General features: G+C 43.5%; 1 protein-coding gene across 5 annotated transcripts in view; it reads left to right on the forward strand.

The window, feature by feature from the left end:
• Positions 1-21118, forward strand: part of LOC137340614 (progranulin-like) — a 63304-nt gene that overhangs the window by 41503 nt on the left and 683 nt on the right. For all 5 annotated transcript variants that reach the window (XM_068003220.1, XM_068003213.1, XM_068003186.1 and 2 more), the window contains 4 exons: positions 2531-2785; positions 9028-9282; positions 13229-13483; positions 20549-20806. In XM_068003220.1, the coding sequence (XP_067859321.1) occupies positions 2531-2785; positions 9028-9282; positions 13229-13483; positions 20549-20806 (1023 nt within the window). The remainder of the gene's footprint in view (positions 1-2530; positions 2786-9027; positions 9283-13228; positions 13484-20548; positions 20807-21118) is intronic.

Below are 21118 nucleotides of genomic sequence, written 5' to 3' on the forward strand. Positions count from 1 at the left end.
ATTTGTCAGCTGTTTTAACAGAGGCCTCACCCAGATAAAAACGAGGTGACTAATACGTACGGTACAATAGTGATTATTTGTGTGAAGGGCAAGGCTGGTAGAAGTAGGGAACATAAGAACATAAGAACATAAGAAATAGGAGCAGGAGTAGGCCAATCGGCCCCTCGAGCCTGCTCCGCCATTCAATAAGATCATGGCTGATCTGATCCCAACCACAAATCTAAAGAACACAAGAAGTAGGAGCAGGACCCGGCCACTCAGCCCCTGGGCCCTCTCCGCCACCCACAGGGCATTGACCGATCCGAGCTCAGCTTCATGTCCAATTTCCTGCCCGCTCCCCATAACCCCTAATTCCCTTTACTTCTAGAACCTTGGATGACTCGGGAGGTTGAGGCCCTAGTCAAAAAGAAGGAGGCAAATGACATGCATAGGCAGCTGGGATCAAGTGGATCCCTTGAAGAGTATAGAGATTGCCGGAGTAGAGTTAAGAGAGAAATCAGGAGGGCAAAAAGGGGACATGAGATTGCTTTGGCAGATAAGGCAAAGGAGAATCCAAAGAGCTTCTACAAATACATAAAGGGCAAAAGAGTACCTAGGGAGAGAGTAGGGCCTCTTAAGGATCAACAAGGTCATCTATGTGCGGAACCACAAGAGATGGGTGAGATCCTGAATGAATATTTCACATCGGTATTTACGGTTGAGAAAGGCATGGATGTTAGGGAACTTGGGGAAATAAATAGTGATGTCTTGAGGAGTGTACATATTACAGAGAGGGAGGTGCTGGAAGTCTTAACGCGCATCAAGGTAGATAAATCTCCGGGACCTGATGAAATGTATCCCAGGACGTTATGGGAGGTTAGGGAGGAAATTGCGGGTCCCCTAGCAGAGATATTTGAATCATCGACAGCTACAGGTGAGGTGCCTGAAGATTGGAGGGTAGCAAATGTTGTGCCTTTGTTTAAGAAGGGCGGCAGGGAAAAGCCTGGGAACTACAGACCGGTGAGCCTGACATCTGTAGTGGGTAAGTTGTTAGAGGGTATTCTGAGGGACAGGATCTACAGGCATTTGGAGAGGCAGAGACTGATTAGGAACAGTCAGCATGGTTTTGTGAGAGGAAAATCATGTCTCACGAATTTGATTGAGTTTTTTGAAGGGGTAACCAAGAAGATAGATGAGGGCTGTGCAGTAGACGTGGTCTACATGGACTTCAGCAAAGCCTTTGACAAGGTACCGCATGGTAGGTTGTTACATAAGGTTAAATCTCACGGGATCCAAGGTGAGGTAGCCAATTGGATACAAAATTGGCTTGACGACAGAAGACAGAGGGTGGTTGTAGAGGGTTGTTTTTCAAACTGGAGGCCTGTGTCCAGCTGTGTGCCTCAGGGATCGGTGCTGGGTCCGCTGTTATTTGTTATTTATATTAATGATTTGGATGAGAATTTAGGAGGCATGGTTAGTAAGTTTGCAGATGACACCAAGATTGGTGGCATTGTGGACAGTGAAGAAGGTTATCTAGGATTGCAACGGGATCTTGATAAATTGGGCCAGTGGGCCGATAAATGGCAGATGGAGTTTAATTTAGATAAATGTGAGGTGATGCATTTTGGTAGATCGAATCGGGCCAGGACCTACTCCGTTAATGGTAGGGCGTTGGGGAGAGTTATAGAACAAAGAGATCTAGGAGTACAGGTTCATAGCTCCTTGAAAGTGGAGTCACAGGTGCATAGGGTGGTGAAGAAGGCATTCGGCATGCTTGGTTTCATTGGTCAGAACATTGAATACAGGAGTTGGGATGTCTTGTTGAAGTTGTACAAGACATTAGTAAGGCCACACTTGGAATACTGTGTACAGTTCTGGTCACCCTATTATAGAAAGGATATTATTAAACTAGAAAGCGTGCAGAAAAGATTTACTAGGATGCTACCGGGACTTGATGGTTTGACTCATAGGGGGAGGTTAGATAGACTGGGACTTTTTTCCCTGGAGAGTAGGAGCTTAAGGGGTGATCTTATAGAAGTTTATAAAATAATGAGGGGCATAGATAAGGTAGATAGTCAAAATCTTTTCCCAAAGGTATGGGAGTCTATAACGAGGGGGCATAGATTTAAGGTGAGAGGGGAGAGATACAAAAGGGTCCAGAGGGGCAATTTTTTCACTCAAAGGATGGTGAGTGTCTGGAACGAGCTGCCAGAGGCAGTAGTAGAGGCGGGTACAATTTTGTCTTTTAAAAAGCATTTGGACAGTTACATGGGTAAGATGGGTATAGAGGGATATGGGCCAAGTGCAGGCAATTGGGACTAGCTTAGTGGTATAAACTGGGCGACATGGACATGTTGGGCCGAAGGGTCTGTTTCCATGTTGTAACTTCTATGATTCTATGAACGTGTTATGAGCTTGAATGGCAATTTCAGACAGGTATTATTTGTGGGTTTGGATGGCATTCCCAAGCACCTGGTTGCGATGTATAACGAGTGGTCTGAATCGACTTTACAAAGTTTTAACAATATTATTTTCCTGGATTTATATTTAGACAATCTGTTGTTTCGGTGGTACAAAATGCTGTCCTAAAGACCACACAGGTGATTCCTCTCCATCATCCGGACCTCTGAAAGATCTCAGCATTCCAGTGGAAAGCAAGATATTTACAATGGAGACAGAAGCTCTGAGCACCAGTGTCAGCAGTGACAGCTCAGTAATTTACTGTGACAATGTATATCACTGTCCAAATGGGTATACATGCTGTAGATTAAACAGCGGAGGTTGGAGCTGCTGCCCACATCCTGCGGTAGGTTACAAACTGTACCACTGAGATATAAATGCTGCTTTTTACATTTCCATTTTTATGCAAATTTCTTGCTGGGTGGATAGAAAGGACAAGAGAGAAATTTTATGTGTTTTGCCAATGATCAAATTGGAGATTTCCCATGGCTTAATTCACATCCCAACAACCCTGCTTCAGCATTTTAATTTCTACCTGATCCAGCAGAGTTGCAGCTTATAACACTGTCCAGGAAATTTCCACAGGTAGAAGTTGAATGGGAACCTTGATCAATGGTACTACAATCTTCTTTTTTGAACTGATACACAATGTTGAAATCAAACAAACGTTCTTTTGGTCCTGGATTAAACACAAGGGTCCCGAAATTTCCATTGGGGCGGAGGCAGATGGATCTACTGGATCTCCAGATCCAGGCTGCAAATTGGGGCAGAATCCAGTCCTGCTTGAATTACATCCCATATTTCACTGGTGATGGGGGAGGGGGTGGTGGGGAGATCTTCCACTCATCCCTACATCAACGGAGGAATTCTTGGACTACATCGGTCTCAGCAGAATTCTCAGCAGTGAGAGCTGTAATGAGTCCTATTGAGGCCTTTTGAAAGGCTCCATAGCTCTATAGAAATGGAGATCATTACCTTTCTCATCCTCGCAAATGGCTCCTTTTGGAGCTGAAGACGTTTTTACCTATATTTTCTTTGGCTGTGTATGGGCCCACCTAATGGAGCAGCAGAACAAGGAAAGTGCTGCCTAAGTGCCCATGCACACATCGGAGTTATGGCTGCTCCTCTGCACTTTCATCAGTGGAGTAGGCCAAATCAAATTTCAGCCCCCCGGAGTAGTCAACCATGTATCACATGGTCTTGCAAAAGAGTTTCTTTCTTAACATGTTCGTTTTCCTCCACTGCTGGAGAAGGTGAATTCTGACATGAAAGAGGCCATTCTCATCCAGCTTATTGGTGTGCATGGCTTTACACTGTACAGAGTTGAATTTTCAGCAACCCACCCAACATGGTTTATATATACCATGAAAGAAAGAACTTACTTTTATATAGCACCTTTCACATCCTCAGAACATCCCAAAGTGCTTCACAACCAATGAATTACTTCTGAAGTGTGGTTGCTGATGTGTAGGGTAGATCTTGAATTCCTACAACCCTCAAATAGGCCCCAGTAAGTAATAAGTGAGGCAGAGATTTCCAGAAACTTCCTTGCTGTTGTTGCAGCCGCCATTACCCTTCGTTTGCATCAACATAGCTTGGATGAGGTTGGCGAGCAAATAAGCAGAATGTTTGTAGATGTATCAAGTGGAAAGGCAACATCTGAATAGTCAAGAGTTACTGCTCAGAGCTGAGAATCAAAAGAAACATTCCTATTTTGGACCATGAGATTGAGAACAATCCAAATTGACCGAATTGGCAACTGGGAATTAGGTTATTGTGACTATTATGCAACTACACTGCTCATTCATTGTTGTTTCCAAACGGTTTAGTACAATTCCAGTGGAGACACTGGTCCATTGGCCATTGGTTCTTTCTTTTACTCTTGCATATAGACTAGAGGGCTAATTTTACAAGCCTTTGCCACCTGCGGGGAAACTTGCCTGCTAGCAGTACGTGTTGAAAATGTAGGCATGTTACCCACAATGTTCCAACCATGATGGTCAAAAAATTGTGGGCAGAGCGTGCCCAAATTTCTGACATGTGCTGCTGTGGACAAGGCTCCCCACTGGCAATGCAGACTTGTAAAATTACTCCGAACATGTTTCACTGACGTCCAATACAACGGATTAACACAAGCTGACACCAGATAAAGTAGATATAGGCAGTGGAAACAGGTAGTTCATGATGGTAACACATTAGCCTATTTCAGGCAGGAGAAGACCATCAGCCCACCTTGACTGCCTGTTCAAGTATCAGATTTCAATCCTGTTCGATATCTCTGTTTCATTTATAGAAAGGAGCCAGATAACAAACTCTTATGCCTTCAGGGGCAGTAGCTTTTCAAAGATAAAGCATTGGATTAGATATTTAACTTCTTTTCTGACAGAAGTTAACTTACCTTTCTGGATTGCTCCACTTTGATGCATCAGTTTTACTTGCCTTTGGATTGCAGCGCAGGTTGACCAGAATGTTACCAGGGCTCCAAGGGTTAAAGTGTTAGGAGAAATTACATAAACTAGGCTTGTTTTCCCTGGAATATAAATGGTCAAGGGATGATTTGATTGATGTTTTTAGGATTTTGAAAGGAATTGATAGGGTAGATGGAGAGAAACTTTTTCCACTGGTGGGTGAGTCTAGGACAAGGGGACACAATCTTAAAATCAGAGGCAGGCCATTCAGGAGAGAAGTTAGGAAACACTTCTTCAGACAAAAGGTGGTAGAAGTGTGGAACTCTCTCCCACAAAACCTACATGGTGAAACACTGCCCAGCCATTTTCATTGCGTAATCTTCCTCAGTTACTAACCATTTGTGCCTTTTTCACCAAAGCTGCAGCACATCTTTATTTCAAAGTAGGATTATGAGAGATTGTGAATACATAGTTGCTTGGTTATGATACAGCATTCTGCATGATCTGCTTTGTCTGACTTATTGGGATAGATTTTCAACTTCTCTGCCTGGGCAGCCGATCCGCAATGCCAGTTTTACGCACAAGCGTCCAGTTGAAAACTTGCCATGTTGATTTTTCCCCTCTTTTGCTTAATGATACTGTGACAAAAATGAAGCATTTTTGGTGTGTATTTATTGGGTTCTGTCATCATAGTACACAGCATTAAAATGAAATAGCTGATTCCTCAAATTGCAGAGGCCATTTTGTCTTCAAGTGCTTCTGCCTTTTGCAGTCCCTTGGCACCACTTTGGGTGCTGCGGCACCACTGGGATTTTCCTCTTTTGCACTAGGAGGCTCTGTCTAGCTGGCAGGAGTTCTGTTGGGAGCCAGTTAACTGGTTCGGGTTGCCGTGGTGTCGGAGGGGCGGGTAGAAGGATTGCCTTACTGGAACACCACCGCAAATAGTACAATCCAGCCCAGGGTCTCTCAGAACACTCTGGAAATGTGAGCCACTAACTGACCAATCCTGTGCTTTGTGGGAAAGACTTAAGAGAATATGTCAGGGTTTGCTCAGTAGTGGCACTTTCACCTCTGAGTCACAAAATTTTAGATTCAAACTCACTGTTCACATTTGATCACATGACCTAGGCAGATACTTCAGTGCAGTACTGAGGGGGTGCTGCATTAACAGGTGTACTGTTTTTTGCACGAGACATTAAACCAACTGCTTATTAATCTCGTTTGCTGTATGTACAATTAATGGCTGCAGTGTTTGCCTACAAAACTACAATGAGGGGACGGCATGTCTAAAGTAACTCATTTGCTGTGAAGTGCTTTTGGGATGAGCTAAGGATGTGAGAATTTTTTTTTATATCATCTGTAAAGAAGTAGGAAACTCTGAATTTGTTATAAAATCTAAAACCCCAATTTTCACAGTTATTGATGACACTAGAGAGATAATTTTCTGGTTTGAAGCTTCCAGTGTGGTGTTACCAATTGGGAGTGCGCCCCGGAAATTCAAGCATTTGTGTTTATCAAATTGTTACTTCATGGCTAGAAAATTGTGCATAGCGGGCAGCCGAAATTATAAATTGGAAATTTACCCCTTCAGACCCATCAATTCGGCTGCACTATACTACCATAGCAACGCAATGCATGAGTGTGAAATTAATTTGTCAGCTGTTTTAACAGAGGCCTCACCCAGATAAAAACGAGGTGACTAATACGTACGGTACAATAGTGATTATTTGTGTGAAGGGCAAGGCTGGTAGAAGTAGGGAACATAAGAACATAAGAACATAAGAAATAGGAGCAGGAGTAGGCCAATCGGCCCCTCGAGCCTGCTCCGCCATTCAATAAGATCATGGCTGATCTGATCCCAACCACAAATCTAAAGAACACAAGAAGTAGGAGCAGGACCCGGCCACTCAGCCCCTGGGCCCTCTCCGCCACCCACAGGGCATTGACCGATCCGAGCTCAGCTTCATGTCCAATTTCCTGCCCGCTCCCCATAACCCCTAATTCCCTTTACTTCTAGAACCTTGGATGACTCGGGAGGTTGAGGCCCTAGTCAAAAAGAAGGAGGCAAATGACATGCATAGGCAGCTGGGATCAAGTGGATCCCTTGAAGAGTATAGAGATTGCCGGAGTAGAGTTAAGAGAGAAATCAGGAGGGCAAAAAGGGGACATGAGATTGCTTTGGCAGATAAGGCAAAGGAGAATCCAAAGAGCTTCTACAAATACATAAAGGGCAAAAGAGTACCTAGGGAGAGAGTAGGGCCTCTTAAGGATCAACAAGGTCATCTATGTGCGGAACCACAAGAGATGGGTGAGATCCTGAATGAATATTTCACATCGGTATTTACGGTTGAGAAAGGCATGGATGTTAGGGAACTTGGGGAAATAAATAGTGATGTCTTGAGGAGTGTACATATTACAGAGAGGGAGGTGCTGGAAGTCTTAACGCGCATCAAGGTAGATAAATCTCCGGGACCTGATGAAATGTATCCCAGGACGTTATGGGAGGTTAGGGAGGAAATTGCGGGTCCCCTAGCAGAGATATTTGAATCATCGACAGCTACAGGTGAGGTGCCTGAAGATTGGAGGGTAGCAAATGTTGTGCCTTTGTTTAAGAAGGGCGGCAGGGAAAAGCCTGGGAACTACAGACCGGTGAGCCTGACATCTGTAGTGGGTAAGTTGTTAGAGGGTATTCTGAGGGACAGGATCTACAGGCATTTGGAGAGGCAGAGACTGATTAGGAACAGTCAGCATGGTTTTGTGAGAGGAAAATCATGTCTCACGAATTTGATTGAGTTTTTTGAAGGGGTAACCAAGAAGATAGATGAGGGCTGTGCAGTAGACGTGGTCTACATGGACTTCAGCAAAGCCTTTGACAAGGTACCGCATGGTAGGTTGTTACATAAGGTTAAATCTCACGGGATCCAAGGTGAGGTAGCCAATTGGATACAAAATTGGCTTGACGACAGAAGACAGAGGGTGGTTGTAGAGGGTTGTTTTTCAAACTGGAGGCCTGTGTCCAGCTGTGTGCCTCAGGGATCGGTGCTGGGTCCGCTGTTATTTGTTATTTATATTAATGATTTGGATGAGAATTTAGGAGGCATGGTTAGTAAGTTTGCAGATGACACCAAGATTGGTGGCATTGTGGACAGTGAAGAAGGTTATCTAGGATTGCAACGGGATCTTGATAAATTGGGCCAGTGGGCCGATAAATGGCAGATGGAGTTTAATTTAGATAAATGTGAGGTGATGCATTTTGGTAGATCGAATCGGGCCAGGACCTACTCCGTTAATGGTAGGGCGTTGGGGAGAGTTATAGAACAAAGAGATCTAGGAGTACAGGTTCATAGCTCCTTGAAAGTAGAGTCACAGGTGCATAGGGTGGTGAAGAAGGCATTCGGCATGCTTGGTTTCATTGGTCAGAACATTGAATACAGGAGTTGGGATGTCTTGTTGAAGTTGTACAAGACATTAGTAAGGCCACACTTGGAATACTGTGTACAGTTCTGGTCACCCTATTATAGAAAGGATATTATTAAACTAGAAAGCGTGCAGAAAAGATTTACTAGGATGCTACCGGGACTTGATGGTTTGACTCATAGGGGGAGGTTAGATAGACTGGGACTTTTTTCCCTGGAGAGTAGGAGCTTAAGGGGTGATCTTATAGAAGTTTATAAAATAATGAGGGGCATAGATAAGGTAGATAGTCAAAATCTTTTCCCAAAGGTATGGGAGTCTATAACGAGGGGGCATAGATTTAAGGTGAGAGGGGAGAGATACAAAAGGGTCCAGAGGGGCAATTTTTTCACTCAAAGGATGGTGAGTGTCTGGAACGAGCTGCCAGAGGCAGTAGTAGAGGCGGGTACAATTTTGTCTTTTAAAAAGCATTTGGACAGTTACATGGGTAAGATGGGTATAGAGGGATATGGGCCAAGTGCAGGCAATTGGGACTAGCTTAGTGGTATAAACTGGGCGACATGGACATGTTGGGCCGAAGGGTCTGTTTCCATGTTGTAACTTCTATGATTCTATGAACGTGTTATGAGCTTGAATGGCAATTTCAGACAGGTATTATTTGTGGGTTTGGATGGCATTCCCAAGCACCTGGTTGCGATGTATAACGAGTGGTCTGAATCGACTTTACAAAGTTTTAACAATATTATTTTCCTGGATTTATATTTAGACAATCTGTTGTTTCGGTGGTACAAAATGCTGTCCTAAAGACCACACAGGTGATTCCTCTCCATCATCCGGACCTCTGAAAGATCTCAGCATTCCAGTGGAAAGCAAGATATTTACAATGGAGACAGAAGCTCTGAGCACCAGTGTCAGCAGTGACAGCTCAGTAATTTACTGTGACAATGTATATCACTGTCCAAATGGGTATACATGCTGTAGATTAAACAGCGGAGGTTGGAGCTGCTGCCCACATCCTGCGGTAGGTTACAAACTGTACCACTGAGATATAAATGCTGCTTTTTACATTTCCATTTTTATGCAAATTTCTTGCTGGGTGGATAGAAAGGACAAGAGAGAAATTTTATGTGTTTTGCCAATGATCAAATTGGAGATTTCCCATGGCTTAATTCACATCCCAACAACCCTGCTTCAGCATTTTAATTTCTACCTGATCCAGCAGAGTTGCAGCTTATAACACTGTCCAGGAAATTTCCACAGGTAGAAGTTGAATGGGAACCTTGATCAATGGTACTACAATCTTCTTTTTTGAACTGATACACAATGTTGAAATCAAACAAAAGTTCTTTTGGTCCTGGATTAAACACAAGGGTCCCGAAATTTCCATTGGGGCGGAGGCAGATGGATCTACTGGATCTCCAGATCCAGGCTGCAAATTGGGGCAGAATCCAGTCCTGCTTGAATTACATCCCATATTTCACTGGTGATGGGGGAGGGGGTGGTGGGGAGATCTTCCACTCATCCCTACATCAACGGAGGAATTCTTGGACTACATCGGTCTCAGCAGAATTCTCAGCAGTGAGAGCTGTAATGAGTCCTATTGAGGCCTTTTGAAAGGCTCCATAGCTCTATAGAAATGGAGATCATTACCTTTCTCATCCTCGCAAATGGCTCCTTTTGGAGCTGAAGACGTTTTTACCTATATTTTCTTTGGCTGTGTATGGGCCCACCTAATGGAGCAGCAGAACAAGGAAAGTGCTGCCTAAGTGCCCATGCACACATCGGAGTTATGGCTGCTCCTCCGCACTTTCATCAGTGGAGTAGGCCAAATCAAATTTCAGCCCCCCGGAGTAGTCAACCATGTATCACATGGTCTTGCAAAAGAGTTTCTTTCTTAACATGTTCGTTTTCCTCCACTGCTGGAGAAGGTGAATTCTGACATGAAAGAGGCCATTCTCATCCAGCTTATTGGTGTGCATGGCTTTACACTGTACAGAGTTGAATTTTCAGCAACCCACCCAACATGGTTTATATATACCATGAAAGAAAGAACTTACTTTTATATAGCACCTTTCACATCCTCAGAACATCCCAAAGTGCTTCACAACCAATGAATTACTTCTGAAGTGTGGTTGCTGATGTGTAGGGTAGATCTTGAATTCCTACAACCCTCAAATAGGCCCCAGTAAGTAATAAGTGAGGCAGAGATTTCCAGAAACTTCCTTGCTGTTGTTGCAGCCGCCATTACCCTTCGTTTGCATCAACATAGCTTGGATGAGGTTGGCGAGCAAATAAGCAGAATGTTTGTAGATGTATCAAGTGGAAAGGCAACATCTGAATAGTCAAGAGTTACTGCTCAGAGCTGAGAATCAAAAGAAACATTCCTATTTTGGACCATGAGATTGAGAACAATCCAAATTGACCGAATTGGCAACTGGGAATTAGGTTATTGTGACTATTATGCAACTACACTGCTCATTCATTGTTGTTTCCAAACGGTTTAGTACAATTCCAGTGGAGACACTGGTCCATTGGCCATTGGTTCTTTCTTTTACTCTTGCATATAGACTAGAGGGCTAATTTTACAAGCCTTTGCCACCTGCGGGGAAACTTGCCTGCTAGCAGTACGTGTTGAAAATGTAGGCATGTTACCCACAATGTTCCAACCATGATGGTCAAAAAATTGTGGGCAGAGCGTGCCCAAATTTCTGACATGTGCTGCTGTGGACAAGGCTCCCCACTGGCAATGCAGACTTGTAAAATTACTCCGAACATGTTTCACTGACGTCCAATACAACGGATTAACACAAGCTGACACCAGATAAAGTAGATATAGGCAGTGGAAACAGGTAGTTCATGATGGTAACACATTAGCCTATTTCAGGCAGGAGAAGACCATCAGCCCACCTTGACTGCCTGTTCAAGTATCAGATTTCAATCCTGTTCGATATCTCTGTTTCATTTATAGAAAGGAGCCAGATAACAAACTCTTATGCCTTCAGGGGCAGTAGCTTTTCAAAGATAAAGCATTGGATTAGATATTTAACTTCTTTTCTGACAGAAGTTAACTTACCTTTCTGGATTGCTCCACTTTGATGCATCAGTTTTACTTGCCTTTGGATTGCAGCGCAGGTTGACCAGAATGTTACCAGGGCTCCAAGGGTTAAAGTGTTAGGAGAAATTACATAAACTAGGCTTGTTTTCCCTGGAATATAAATGGTCAAGGGATGATTTGATTGATGTTTTTAGGATTTTGAAAGGAATTGATAGGGTAGATGGAGAGAAACTTTTTCCACTGGTGGGTGAGTCTAGGACAAGGGGACACAATCTTAAAATCAGAGGCAGGCCATTCAGGAGAGAAGTTAGGAAACACTTCTTCAGACAAAAGGTGGTAGAAGTGTGGAACTCTCTCCCACAAAACCTACATGGTGAAACACTGCCCAGCCATTTTCATTGCGTAATCTTCCTCAGTTACTAACCATTTGTGCCTTTTTCACCAAAGCTGCAGCACATCTTTATTTCAAAGTAGGATTATGAGAGATTGTGAATACATAGTTGCTTGGTTATGATACAGCATTCTGCATGATCTACTTTGTCTGACTTATTGGGATAGATTTTCAACTTCTCTGCCTGGGCAGCCGATCCGCAATGCCAGTTTTACGCACAAGCGTCCAGTTGAAAACTTGCCATGTTGATTTTTCCCCTCTTTTGCTTAATGATACTGTGACAAAAATGAAGCATTTTTGGTGTGTATTTATTGGGTTCTGTCATCATAGTACACAGCATTAAAATGAAATAGCTGATTCCTCAAATTGCAGAGGCCATTTTGTCTTCAAGTGCTTCTGCCTTTTGCAGTCCCTTGGCACCACTTTGGGTGCTGCGGCACCACTGGGATTTTCCTCTTTTGCACTAGGAGGCTCTGTCTAGCTGGCAGGAGTTCTGTTGGGAGCCAGTTAACTGGTTCGGGTTGCCGTGGTGTCGGAGGGGCGGGTAGAAGGATTGCCTTACTGGAACACCACCGCAAATAGTACAATCCAGCCCAGGGTCTCTCAGAACACTCTGGAAATGTGAGCCACTAACTGACCAATCCTGTGCTTTGTGGGAAAGACTTAAGAGAATATGTCAGGGTTTGCTCAGTAGTGGCACTTTCACCTCTGAGTCACAAAATTTTAGATTCAAACTCACTGTTCACATTTGATCACATGACCTAGGCAGATACTTCAGTGCAGTACTGAGGGGGTGCTGCATTAACAGGTGTACTGTTTTTTGCACGAGACATTAAACCAACTGCTTATTAATCTCGTTTGCTGTATGTACAATTAATGGCTGCAGTGTTTGCCTACAAAACTACAATGAGGGGACGGCATGTCTAAAGTAACTCATTTGCTGTGAAGTGCTTTTGGGATGAGCTAAGGATGTGAGAATTTTTTTTATATCATCTGTAAAGAAGTAGGAAACTCTGAATTTGTTATAAAATCTAAAACGCCAATTTTCACAGTTATTGATGACACTAGAGAGATAATTTTCTGGTTTGAAGCTTCCAGTGTGGTGTTACCAATTGGGAGTGCGCCCCGGAAATTCAAGCATTTGTGTTTATCAGATTGTTACTTCATGGCTGGAAAATTGTGCATAGCGGGCAGCCGAAATTATAAATTTGAAATTTATCTCTTCAGACCCATCAATTCGGCTGCACTATACTACCATAGCAACGCAATGCATGAGTGTGAAATTAATTTGTCAGCTGTTTTAACAGAGGCCTCACCCAGATAAAAACGAGGTGACTAATACGTACGGTACAATAGTGATTATTTGTGATGAATGTGTTATGAGCTTGAATGGCAATTTCAGACAGGTATTATTTGTGGGTTTGGATGGCATTCCCACGCACCTGGTTGCGACGTATAACGAGTGGCCTGAATCGACTTTACAAAGTTTTAACAATAATATTTTCCTGGATTTATATTTAGACAGTCTGTTGTTACGGTGGTACAAAATGCTGTCCTAAAGACTACACAGGTGATTCCTCTCCATCATCCGCACCTCTGAAAGATCTCAGCATTCCAGTGGAAAGCAAGATATTTACAATGGAGACAGAAGCTCTGAGCACCAGTGTCAGCAGTGACAGCTCAGTAATTTACTGTGATAATGTATATTACTGTCAAAATGGGTATACGTGCTGTAAATTAAACAGCGGAGCTTGGAGCTGCTGCCCACATCCTGCGGTAGGTTACAAACTGTACCACTGAGATATAAATGCTGCTTTTTACATTTGCATTTTTATGCAAATTTCTTGCTGGGTGGATAGAAAGGACAAGAGAGAAATTTTATGTGTTTTGCCAATGATAAAGTTGGAGATTTCCCATGGCTTCATACACACCCCAACAACCCTGCTTCAGCATTTTAATTTCTACCTGATCCAGCAGAGTTGCAGCTTATAACACTGTCCAGGAAATTTCCACAGGTAGAAGTTGTGTGGGAACCTTGATCAATGGTACTACAATTTCCTTTTTTGAACTGATACACAATGTTGAAATCAAACAGTATCTCTTATGGTCCTGGATTAATCACTGGGGCCCTGAAAATTCCCATTGGGGCGAAGGCGGAATTCCAGATCCAGGCCGCAAATTGGGGCAGAATCCAGTCCTGCCTTAATTATATGCCGTATTTCACAGAGAACCATTATCTGGTGATGGGGGAGGGGGTGGTGGGGAGATCTTCTGCTCATCCCTACATCAACGGGGGAATTCCTGGATGACATCGTAAAGTCCACCTCGTTTACCCATATAAGGTCTCATTAGAATTCTCAGAAGTGAGAGCTGTAATGAGGCCTTTTGAAAGGCTCAATAGCTCTATAGAAATGGGGATCATTACTTTTCTCATCCTGGCAAATGGCTCCTTTTGGAGCTGAAGACTTTTTTACCTATATTTCCTTTGGCTGTGAATGGGCCGCGGGGCTCTCCTAATGGAGCAGCAGATCAACCAAGTACTGCCTAAGTGCCCCTGTACACATCGGAGTTATGGCTGCTCCTCTGAACTTTCATCAGTGGAGCAGGCTAAATCAAATTTCAGCCCCCCGGAGTAGTCAACCATGTAACTCATGGTCTTGCAAAGGAGTTCCTTTCTTAACATGTTCATTTTCCTCCATTGCTGGAGAAGGTGAATTCTGACATGAAATAGGCCATTCTCATCCAGCTTATTGGTGTGCATGGCTTTACACTGTACAGAGTTGAATTTTCAGCAACCCACCCAACATGGTTTATATATACACATGAAAGAAAGAACGTACTTTTATATAGCACCTTTCACATCCTCAGAACATCCCAAAGTGCTTCACAACCAATGAATTACTTCTGAAGTGTGGTTGCTGATGTGTAGGGTAGATCTTGAATTCCTACAACCCTCAAATAGGCCCCAGTAAGTAATAAGTGAGGCAGAGATTTCCAGTTAGGATACAGATTAGCCATGATTTCATTGAATGGCGGAACAGGCTCAAATGGCTGTATCACCTATTTCTGTTCCTATGTCGTATCACTTCTTCCAGCTCAAAAAGAGGATAGTAGGCTTAGGGCTGATATTGTACACATTGTACGATCGTCAATGTCTTTCATGCCGCTGGGAACTATGTATTTGGAAATCATCTGAGAATTACATGAGTTGATGACCCTTACAAGGAGAAACACTACCCGGACATTTTCATTGCCTAATCTTCCTCAGTTACTAATCAGTTATGCCTTGATTGAATCTGCCTCCACCACCTTCTCGAGCAGTGCATTCCACAATCTAACCACTCGCTGTGTAAAAAGGTTTTTCCTCATGTCACCTTTGGTTCTTTTGCCAATCACCTTAAATCTATGCCCTCTGGTACTTGATTCTTCCGCCAATAGGAACAGTTTCTCTCTATCTACTCTGTCTAGACCCTTCAATGTAACTAAAGTCCCTCATCCCTGAAATCACTCTAGTAAATCTCTTCTGCATCCTCTCTAAGGCCTTCACAATTAGTCTCATTCTCCTGCTCTTTCCCCATAGCCCTGAAAATGTTTTCCCTTCAAGTATTTATCCAATTCCATTTTGAAAGTTACTATTGAATCTGCTTCCATCACTCTTGCAGGCAGCGCATTCCAGATCATTACAACTCATGGCTCTTTTGCCGATCATCTTAAATCTGCTTCCTCTGGTTACCGACCCTTCTGCTGCTGGAAACAGTTTCTCCTTATTTACTCCATCAAAGCCATTCATGATTTTGAACACCTCTCCCCTTAACCTTCTCTGCTCCAAAGAAAACAACCCCAGCTTCCCCAGTCTCTTCACATAACTGAAGTCCCTCACCCCTGGTACCATTCTAGTAAATCTCTTCTGCATCCTCTCTAAGCCTTGACATCCTTCCTAAAGTGTGGTGCCCAGAATTGAACACAATACTCCAGCTGAGGCCTAACCAGTGTTTTATAAAAGTTTAGCATAACTTCCTTGCTTTTGTACTCCATGCCTCTATTAATAAGCCAATGACCCCAGATGCTTTCTAACGGTCTTCTCAAATTGACCTGTTACCTTCAAAGATTTGTGTACATACACCCCGAGGTCTCTCTGTTCCCTTTAAAATTGTACCATTTAGTTTATATTGCCTCTCCTCATTCTTCCTACCAAAATGTATCTCTGCATTAAATTTCATTTGCCATATGTCTGCCCATTTCACCAGTCTTTCTATGTCCTTCTGAAGTATGTTACTATCCTCCACATTGTTTACTACATTTCCGAGTTTTGTGTCATCTGCAAACTTTGAAATTATACACTGTATACCCAAATCCAGATCATTAATATGTATCAAAAAGATCAGTGGTCCTAATATTGACCCCTGGGGAACACTACTGTATACTTGCCTCCAGTCTGAAAAACAACCCATTCACCACTGCTCTCTGCTTTCTATCCCCTAGCCAATTTTGTATCCACGCTGCCACTGTCTCTTCCCCCTCAAATTCACCTTACCTGCTACATGCACCCATTCCCTTTGTACTTCATCCCTCTATATCCCTTACTCTCTTCCAAACTGTCAATGCCCCATACTCTCCGTGATTACCCCAATTCCCCTTCCACACCTCCCTCATCCTTCCAAAGCCTCCAATCGCACTTACCTTCTGACTTCACCTCCTGTACACCACTCCTTCACCTTTAGCGCTCTTTCCGCATCATTGTCTTACACCTATATGCTACTCTCCTGTCACGTCTGCTCGCCATTATGCCCTCATTCCACTTTGCCATCATCTTCCCTTTAAGCCTGATGGTACCTTCAATTCACAGTTCCTCTCATGCACCCCTAAATCTCCTGCCTCCATTCACCCCAATTCCTCTTCCCCACCACCCTTATCCTCCATTAAGCCCATAGTTGCCCTTCCTTTCCTACTGCACCCCTATACCCAATCTGATTCATGCCTAATCCCCCTTTGCCCCCCTCCCCATGTAGTAATTCCCATTCACCCACCATGTGCCCAGTTGCCTGCTATCTGACAGCCTTGGCCTGCCCAATGCTTGCTCGGCAAGTCCCACGATCCTACGCCTCTACCAAGCCTCATCAGTTATCTTCACTGCTAAGCGGATAATTCAAATCCCAAAGCTCAATTAGCGCTTATAAAAGATAAGCACTTATTGAATTTGACTGCTGTATGATCTCCTGATTCCCTGTATTGTCCATTCCCCTTCATCTCCTGTTGAGTCCCCTTACCATCATTCAGCCATCCTCTCAACCATTTTCTTTAATCTCCACCGCCCGGACACAGCCATCATCTCACCCACATCTTTCCCATCCTGTCAACCTCCTGCCTTGTCAATTACCACCATAAGCCTCTTCCCCCTCCTCATATCACTTGATTGAAGCCTCATCCCCATTCTCATCACCTGCTTTGTGCTGCTTCTGTGAGTAAGACTGGAAATTTTAAAAAATTGTGGCCAGGAGGAGGGCCACAATTAAAATAACTTGCAATTAGAAAGTAATGTTTACCTGAAAACATACTACCCTGGGTGATATGTGCCACAGTACCACCTAAAGCAACTACATCATGACAGATAGTTGTTCACATGTAAAGCATTGTGGTGCTTCCACAATGGTTTTAGGTAGGGAAATCCAGGATGTTGACCTAGTAAGGATGAAGGAATGACAATATGGCTCAGAGCTTCCGCTAGATTGTGCCCAAAGCAAAAACCCCAGGCCTATATGCCCAAGTTAGGATGGTGTTTGACTTGGATGGGAATTTGGAAGTGATCGTGTTCCCATGATATTGCTGCTCTTATCCTTCTCGTTGGCCGAGGTTGTAGGGGAGGGAGGTGATGCTGAAGTAACCTTGGTGAATTGCAGAAGTGCATCCTGTAGATCATTCATCCTACAACCACAGTATGCTGGTGGTGGAGGGGGTGGACATTGAGTCCAATGACAGGGATGGTAATCAAGCAGACTGCTCTGGATAGTGTTAAGCTTCTTGAGTGTTGGTGTTGCTGCACCCATCCAGGTGAGCATTCCATCATTTCCTGACTTGAGCCTTGTAGATGGTGAAGGGTCAAGTGAGCCACTTGTTGCAGAGTTCCCAACTTCTGCCCTATTGTTGATATGGTTGGTCCATTTATGCCTCTGGTCAATGGTGACCCCCCCACCTCCTGCCCTTATTATGGAGGGAAGGTGAAGCAGCTGAAAATGGTTGGGACAAGGACGCTGCCCTGGTAAACCTTTACAGAAATATCCTGGCTTTACGATGATTGGCTTCTGACAACCGCAACTATCTTCCTTTGTGTCATATATGACTCCAACCACTGAAGGGATTTTCCTTCAACCCCCTTGGTCAAAGACAGTACTTTCAGCTCATTCAGCTGTATGTCCATGTCTGGTTCAAGCCTGTGATGAGGTCTGGAGCTGAGTAGTTCTGAGCTTGGATGAGCAGGTTATTGATAAGTAGGTGTCACTTGATAGTACTATTGATGACTTTTTCCATCACTTTTCTGATGATTGGGAGGAGGCTGATAGGGCGGTTATTGAGTAGAGTTCTCTAGCCGCATGTAAATGGTTGACTGGGTTGGAGGGGGGATGGCTAGTTATGGTGTGCAGATCTTCATTATTACAACTAGGATTTTGTCAGGACCCATAGCCTTTTCTGTGTCTGGTGAACTCAACATCTTCTTAATGTCACATGAAGTGAATTGAATTAGCTGGACACTAGCATCTATCATGGTGGGGACCTCGGGAGTAGGTATAGGATTATCCACTTTGGCTAAAGATACTTGCAAAGTTCAGCCTTGTCCCTTGCACTCATGTGCTGAGATCTACCATAGTTGAGGATGGAGATGTTCATGTGATAGTGTAGTGATCATTCCTACCAATGATATTGTGGACAGTGTCTGTGACAAGTAGGTTGGTGAGGACAAGATCCAGTAGTTACTTCTTCATGTTGGTTCCTCACCACCTGGTGCAGATCAATTCTGGATTATATGAATGTCAGGACTCTGCCAGCTTAATGGGAGTAATACTGAGGCACACTTGGTAGTGGATATTGAAGATGCCCACCCATGGTACATGTTGCAACCTTGCTAACCTCAGTGCTTCCTCCAAGTAATGGTCAACATGGAAGAGTACTTAATTGTCAGCTGAGGGGGGAAAGGGGCAAAGGGGGTGATCAGCAGGTTTTCTTGACCTTGTTTGACCTGAAGCCATGAGATTTCATGGTGTCGAAAGCCAATGTTGCAGACTCCCAGGGCCACTGCCACCTGACTGTAAACCACAGTGCCCCCACCTGCTGGTGGAACAGGACACACCCAGATATGGTGATGGAGAAGTCTGGGATGTTGGCTAATAGATATGATACTGTGAGTACGATTATGTCAGGCTGTTGCTCGACTAGCCTGTGGAACAGCTGTCCCAAGTTAGACATCAGTTTCCATATGAAGAGAATTTTGCATGGTCAACTGGGCTGAGATTGCCTAAGCCACCCCCTATGCCCCTCCCCCACTGATGATTAGATGCCTGGATTGTTGTCAATACATCCATCAAATCTTTATTATGATTGAGTTAACCACATAATGTGGGACTGGAGTCGTGTGTAGGCCAGACCAGATAGGGTGGCAGGTTCCCTTCCCTGAACCAGTTAGGTTTTTATGATGGCAGGTCATCGTGGTCATTTATTCTGATGTCAGCCCACGAATTACCAGATTTATTGAATTCAATTTCATAACTTTGATTTGACCTCACAACCTCTGGGTTGCTAGTCCAGTACCATAAGCACTACATTACTGTATCCTGCACAGCTCAATGATTTTCTGCTGTTTGTTCAGGAGCTTTAATACTTACAAATATCTCTTGTTTTGGAGGGACAAGTGGTGCTGAACTGAACCACCACACCACACACCACACACATCCTTCACTTTGATGGCTCATCAAGATGAAGGAATGGTGTGGTGGGGAGTGATGGGCACTTTTTCCACTTTCTATCACCCAGTGTCAACATCATGTACTCTCGATCAGGCCACGAATAGCCACTTGAGGACTAAAACTCCCTCCACTATGTTCCAACAATATGCCTTAATTCCAATCTCAGCAAAGAATCTCCCGCACCAGTATGAATCGTCCCACATCACCAGCCATTCATTTCTGAGAGGTTCTATACTGTTCCACACCAATAGGAAACTGGACTGAGACAGCCTAAGCTCACGTCAGATAGAATTCTTACAAGTGACAGAGAGAGGAGACTTTCATCTCATCAATCTGAGCTGGATACGAATCTGGATCCCAGAGTCAAAGCAGCAGTATGTAGTCCCACTGTGCCGCACACTTGCTCCTTCTTCAATGTCTTTTCCTTTAGATTGTTTTCTGTAGGCTGTTTGCTGCTGCACTGTTATCCAAATGGTTCCATCTGTACCTCAACTGGACAATGTCAAAGATCAGGCTCATTTTCCCATAGAATCGTAGATGTTTACAGCTCATCACGTCTTTGCCAGAACAATCCAAAACTAATCCCACTACCCTACACTTCTGGGCATAGCCCTCAACAAAGTAAAACTCTAGCAGTGACAGCTAGATGACAACACTGAGTGTCATTGTCAGCAGTGACCTATCACATGTGTATTGTGGTGATTAGACAATACTATCCTGAAGGAAACACTTGGTGCATATTGTCTAGAGCAGCATGGGGTTTTTATCCACATCCTAAGGTACATTGACTTAACTTTCTATAATGATTTTACAAACAGTTATCTAGTAAAAGTGAAAACTATCTACCTTACCAATAACATGACTATTATTCTCTATTCCCAATTAGGCCGTTTGTTGTAAAGATGGTATCCACTGCTGCCCTCATGGAACCAAATGTGACATTCAAAGATCTATGTGTAAAATGGATAGTGTCAGCATCCCATGGCTCATCAAGAATCCTGCACTGATCGGGTCAGACACTCTGCAGAACAGTCTCAGCAGTGATGTCTCAGTGGTTCATTGTGATGACACACATGTTTGTAAAGCTGGAAGTACTTGCTGCAAAATGTACCACAAAGAATGGGGATGTTGCCCAATCCCTAATGTAAGTCACTATTGATGCCACAGACTATGCATTTGTTAAAACGCTACTCGTTTATCTCATTCATTTGAATCTGAAGACTAATTCGGTGTCTACATCATAAAACAGTTTAACGGAAAAATATTATTGCAATACAAAATAGGTCTCCTTACAATGCTGACTTGTTACAAATCTATTATCATTTACATTGGTTTAAATAATCATTGAATATTTAATACTCAGCACTAAGATGAATTCCAGTTTGTGCTTCTGAAAATGTTTTCAATGGTTTGGTAGTGCTGCAGACCATCATTTATACTTTTACAATCACAATTA

Source organism: Heptranchias perlo, chromosome 2 (assembly GCF_035084215.1).
Source record: "Heptranchias perlo isolate sHepPer1 chromosome 2, sHepPer1.hap1, whole genome shotgun sequence".
NCBI classification, from domain to species: domain Eukaryota; kingdom Metazoa; phylum Chordata; class Chondrichthyes; order Hexanchiformes; family Hexanchidae; genus Heptranchias; species Heptranchias perlo.